Source organism: Corvus brachyrhynchos, unplaced genomic scaffold, assembly GCF_000691975.1.
Source record: "Corvus brachyrhynchos isolate BGI_N302 unplaced genomic scaffold, ASM69197v1 scaffold514, whole genome shotgun sequence".
Lineage (NCBI taxonomy): Eukaryota > Metazoa > Chordata > Aves > Passeriformes > Corvidae > Corvus > Corvus brachyrhynchos.
The window spans coordinates 3,584,311-3,590,311 of NW_008238319.1; the positions used below are offsets into that span (position 1 = coordinate 3,584,311).

General features: G+C 42.7%; 1 protein-coding gene across 1 annotated transcript in view; it reads left to right on the forward strand.

The window, feature by feature from the left end:
• OAT (ornithine aminotransferase) overlaps positions 1-3,183 on the forward strand; it is an 8,114-nt gene extending 4,931 nt beyond the window's left edge. The window contains exons 7-9 of the mRNA XM_008633336.2: positions 356-469; positions 1,248-1,392; positions 2,299-3,183. Of these exons, the coding sequence (XP_008631558.1) occupies positions 356-469; positions 1,248-1,392; positions 2,299-2,459 (420 nt within the window). The 3' untranslated portion in view covers positions 2,460-3,183. The remainder of the gene's footprint in view (positions 1-355; positions 470-1,247; positions 1,393-2,298) is intronic.
• The last annotated feature ends 2,818 nt before the right edge of the window (positions 3,184-6,001 follow it).

A 6,001-nucleotide genomic window follows, 5' to 3' on the forward strand; every position in this document is an offset into this window, starting at 1 on the left:
TCCTGCTGATTAGGCTGGAAATTACAATGCCTTGAACTATTTTGGCCAACTGAAGGGATTTCTGAGTTGTTAAAGCAAGTATTGAAGCTTAAACTCTTGAAATAATATTCAGTTTGGAGAAATGCCCCTCAGCTGTGGTTAAAAGTTGTATTACCACTATAACTAAGTGTATTTAAGGGATTAATTATGGGATTGTCAGATCTGCTATTCCCTGTATACAGACCTGGGAATGTAAATGTAATTTATCACCATAGGCTGAAAATGATCCTTTCCTGAGTTCTGAGGGAAAGTTTGCTTCAGAGATATTAAAGTTTACTGTTCTAAATATGTGAATTTGCTGACCTTCCCATTTTAGGTCTCAGCAGTGCTGTGTGACGATGAAGTTATGCTGACCATTAAACCTGGTGAACACGGATCCACATACGGCGGAAATCCATTAGCTTGCCGTGTGGCAATGGCAGCTCTGGAGGTTTGTGTGTGGGGATAAAGATCTGGAATCCAAATTAAAAAGGGAGTCATGATCTTTGCTGAAATAAATAGTATTATTTTTCATGCGACGAGTAGAAATCTAGCTTTAAATAAGAATGGAAAACTGGTAGCGATTATCTATAGATCATAAAATAGATTCTAAATTTTTTTATTGGAAATGTGTCTCAATTCCTATGTTCTTATGGTCTTAATGTCTTAAATATCAAAATAAAATTTATCTAGGGGAAGTTTCAAGGCAATTATGTAAGTTTGGTCAAATACCTTCACTAATTTCATGAAGACATTTTGAAATTGGGTTATTTTACTGTATCAGCAGAAGCTGCTGGTCTGTAAGCTTGAGAACAGGTATGGATCTCAAACAGAAACTAAAATGTCCTGTCCAGAAGGTGCAATTCAATTATTTTGTACTTGCTTAATTGACTACATTGATGCAGGTCACACAGAAAACCTCATCACTACCCAATACACAGACTTGGAAAGACTAAGAGACTTCAGAGGTTTACTGTTTAGTTGTAAATAACAGCAAACAAAGAGCAGTCAATTTAGAATAAAATTTCAAAGAGATTATTGTTTCTTGTAAACATGAATGAGTAAAGGCTCAATACCAACCTGCTGGGACATGCAGCCTGTGCAGGGACATTGTGGCTGCAACAGCTTTTGTGTCTCAGCAGGTTCAGTGTCATTATCCACCCCTTCCCCATGGAACATAAAATAAATGCAGTGCCCTTCAACTGACTGTAGATCTGACTTCTCTTTAGGTAATTGAAGAGGAAAATCTAGCCAAAAATGCAGAAATAATGGGTAATCTGCTAAGAAACGAGCTCATGAAGACTCCCTCTAATATTGTAACTGCTGTAAGAGGAAAAGGGCTCTTAAATGCAATCGTAATTCGGGAAACCAAAGGTGAGGAAATAAAATCAACTGCACAATCACAGCATGGAAAAGTATTTTTCAACTTACATTGCAGGTGGGGGATGGCATATAGACACGATGTTTATGTTCAGGTCATGGTTATAGTACTGCAGTACCCACTGAAAACTGATTTAAGTTACTGTGTGCCATTAAAAATATGAGGGGTTTTAACTAAGAAAGGCTGAACAATCGTTTTTAAATTATTGAACTCTTTTATGATTTGATAATGCTGAAACCTGATGGTTAATCTGCCTCCCAACAAATACCTTTGTCTCTCCTCATTGGAAAAAACTGTCCACATCTGGAACACCAGTTCCTGACAGATTATGGGAGCATTGGCTGAGATTAGTTGTCTCCAGAAGAGTTAGAAAAGAACAATGAATACAGGAGAGTACAAAGAAGAAAAAAGTTAATGTTAGCAAGTTTCTAGGGATTAACACCTTGAATTATATCAGAAATCTGAGTATCAAGGTACTTGATCAAGGGATAAAGTGGTGCAGGAAGATGGTGTCATTTTCCAAGATGATGTGCTGAAATCCAGGTTACATAAACATGACCTTGTCTGAAGTCCTGTCCACATGTCTGCTTACATCCTCTTTGCATGGTTCCCCTTTTGAGATCTATTTTGAAGTCTAGCTGAGTGCTAGACAAGCACTGAGCTGTGAAGGAGCAGAACTCTGTGTGCTGAGGCAAACCTGTGAGGCAAAGGGCAGCTTTGGAGCAGTGTCACTCAGTGCGGATTCCAGGGAGCTGAGTGACCTCTCCCTTTGTGAACACCCTGCATCATGTCTCTGCCAGCTGGCAAACAGCACCACGTGCTGCAGGTGTGACACCTCTTCTGCTGTGCTGGAAATGTCCTCAAAGTGCTGTTGTTGTTTTCCCTCCCTCCCGTTGCAGACTATGATGCCTGGAAGGTGTGTCTGCGGCTCCGCGATAACGGGCTCCTGGCCAAGCCCACGCACGGCGACATCATCCGCCTGGCTCCACCACTTGTGATCAAGGAGGATGAAATCAGAGAGTCCATTGAAATCATTCACAAGACCATCCTGTCTTTCTGAAAACATGGCTCTTACAGTCTGGCTGCTGACTGCTCCAAGGGGGTGTGTTGAAATGTGTATGATGAAGGCCTGCTCTTGAAGCAAGCATCTCTCATTCCTTTTATCTAAGAGGACTTGACTATTAAAACATAGCTGTATCTTTAAATTATAACGGCTCTGTAGAAAATACAGAATGATTTTGAAGACTTTCCAGTCTTGGAATACTTGGAAATAAAGTTCTGTACTTACTGAACAGCTAAGTCAGAATATTTGAGGGGAGATACCTATAGAAATCTGCTTAATTGTTTTAAGTGTTGGTCAAAGTTTAAAGTGTGATTTATATATATATATTAGGTTGCCTTGCACTCTCATATCACTCTCCAAAACATGGCATTTGGCAATTTTTGCCCCTCAGCAAGATGTCTGTAGGATGGAAGCACTTATCATGGCGGGTGAATTTGTGTTTTTCACGTGCAGCTTGAAAAAAATTTTAATACTGAAGGTTTGACAAACTGGGTGTTATGCTGGTGAACTCAAGAAGCATCGAGCTGTGTTCTGTGTGTACAATATTTTGATTGTATGACAAGAGATGCTGTTTTCAAGTGTGGCCTCAGTGTTTGGCTTTGCAATCCTGTAAAACAGATCTGAGCATATAGATCTGTTTTTACTGTTACAAAACTTTCGATCATCTGGATGTTTATATTAAAACATGCTTTGCATTATAAAAAAGTATGTTCATGTGCAATGGAAATACTCTGAGTCTTCAAAAAGAGCAAACCTCACAGAAACTTGAAGTTCTTTATTTTTCTTAGCTGGTTTTAGCTGAACTAAACCCTGATTAATCACACAGTGCAAAATGTTCCCTTTGCTGAGCATAGGGGTTAAATACAGTCACATGCTCATACTGTGAAGTGGTAAACAATCCTTTGGGATTTGGAAGGCACCTTAGTTCATGAAGTGACCCAGTGTTGCAGTGGGGATCCTGCAACACGCATATATCAAACCAGGAGTCCCGTGGAAAGGAAATATATATGGACAGACAGATTCTTGATAGCTGTTTCAGAGATGTTTATTTCTCCAGCCGCATGGCCGGAGCTCTGCCCAGGAACTGTTCCAGTCACGGGACCAAGGGTCCTTCTGCCCGCGCAGGGAACACAAACCAACCAATGGGAACGAGGCTGAGCAGGGGCAGGGAAACCCCGTGTCTGTGCCCTCAGGGCCACTCTCCCAGGGCTACACGGCAGGGGAGGGACCCCAACACCCCAGTGTGCTGGTTGGGGTGACAGAACATTTCCCCTTCCTTGCTTTGGGTGAGACAGGAAGATGTGTCACCTGTGGGTGAAGTAAGACTGATTCCCACTTGGAAAAGTCAGTCCTTATTGCAAGGACTAAGGGGTAATATGGCAGTGGGATTGTTATCCTTAGGGATAAGAGAAATGGCTGCGTGAGTCCTTACAAACGCCTGGATAACCTGCAGGAACCTATTGGGGTCTGGAGGAATGGGGGTGGCAGCCCTCAGGCACAGAGCCTGTAAGTGGATACCGGAGGAATGGGCGTGGGGAACTTGTTGCAGGGGGAATATGGGGCAGGCGGATCGGGAAGGCTGTGCCCGCCTGGCACCGCAGCCAATGGGGAAAGGAGGAGGGCACTTGGGGTCGGAGTTTGGAATAAAAGGAAGCTGCGTCCTTGGAACACTCCAGAAACTCCATCGGGGGTGACAGGGCGATATCTCTTTCCATTCGAATAGAATTGATTTCTGCAGGGGCTCTCCTGTTTCCCTTGTGGACACTGGCCTTTGGCAAAGTGATTTTCCTCACATTAGGAATAAGGGAAAAAAATGCAGGAAGGTGTTGCCGAAGAAGTTTGACATCTTTGAAAGCTGTAGTTGTGTAACCTGATGGGAAGGAGGGAAATACCTGAGAGCAATCACAGGGTAAACAGCACTTGCTGGGGTCCTTTCAGAGACTGAAAAGGTAAACCCCCAAAACTCCTGGCAGCACAGAAGTTTACTTTCCTAGGGTAATGGGGCTGGCAAGGATGAAGGACATGCTCAGGTCTGTTCTCTGCCACAGCTTTGTCACTGCTTAATCGCCGAAAAGGACTGGAGAGCAGAAGATTCCAGTCTGTTTTACTGCTTCCCTGTCCTCGCTGTTAACAAGTTTCCTGCCACGTGTGTGTCGTGTTGCCACTGTAGTGCTTCTCAGGCCACAGAGAACAGGTTATTTTCCTTCTGTGCAACAGCCCTTTACATACCTAAAGTTTGTGGTTGTTCTTGTTCCACTCCTTACTCCTTTTCTGATTAAAGTTCTTTTTTTTTTTCCCTGAGAGGTGGTATTTTCTAGAGCCCTTGCTGTTCTGCACTTCGCTGCTGCCCTGTGCCCTCACTAATGCTGGGAACAGCCAGAGAAGTTCACGTGGTTTGGGTGCCGTCCTGTAGTTAATGCCCAGTATTGTGGAGGGGTTTTTTGTGCAAACTGTTTTGAAGAATAGCTTTGAAGCTGTTCCCCCTGTTTTTTATTTGTTGAATAAACAAGAAGTGCATATAACAGTCTGTGGTTTGGTCTACTGATTCTGCGTTCTCTGAGATTATTTCTCTGGCTGCTGATGATCGGTTTGAGCTCAGATCTTACCCTACCCACTTTTTGGTTGCAGATTTAATAGGCCAAGACTTTTCAGAACTTGAGAATCTTTCTCGTTCTCTAGCACACCACTGCTGAATCTGAGCTTTTAATTTATCTTTTAGTTGCTTCATGAGTCCAATTTTTTTGGTAAGCTTATGAATATCAGAGTGTGTATAGCTTTTCCCAAGACGAGTCATCCTAAATTGCCCTTATTTAATGATGGGGTAATGGAGTTTTCTGTTTCAATTTGAAAGCTCTCTGGCTCTCTTAACTAAGCAAGGACCAGGGTGTGTGTCTGGAACCAGAGCTAGAGCAGACAGAGGGTTTTTATTGTTTAGTTTATTACAGTTCAATGCCAGAACAAGTACAAAATTACATGTATTACTTCAGAAGTGAAGACAGATAGCCGGGACTTCTCTTCCCAGATGCAGAGGCTGTCACCAGCTAACCTCCACTTGAGAAACAATAAAAACCGTGTTGCCAGCTGTCTGTGAGTTAGGAGGAGGAGCTGGATGGCCAAAGGGAATGTGAAAGTGCCTCCTCTTCTTCTGTGACAAAATGATAGGGTATCAGAAAGCTCATCTGCCTTTGGAATGTTGTGTCTGTTTTGGGGAGTTGCTTTATCATGGAAAGTGGTTTTTGTGTCTTCTGGCAGTGCTAAACTGGGATTTTGGCTAGTTGTCAGTGACACCGCTTAAACCTCTCAAACTCAAATATAGCTGCTTGTATAACTAATGTGCTTGTAAAACCTGTCTGTGCTTTTGTTGTCTGGGATCTTAATTAGCCTTAGAAAATTTCTTCAGGGCTTTTATTCTCAAAAAATGTAGACAACTAAAGTGCCTTTACCTGGGTGCCAGAAATCCAGTGCTCTGGGGTTTGTACTTGTTCCACTGATTGCTCAAGTGGAGGTAGCTCAGCCAAAGGCTGGTGCTGAGTAAAGTT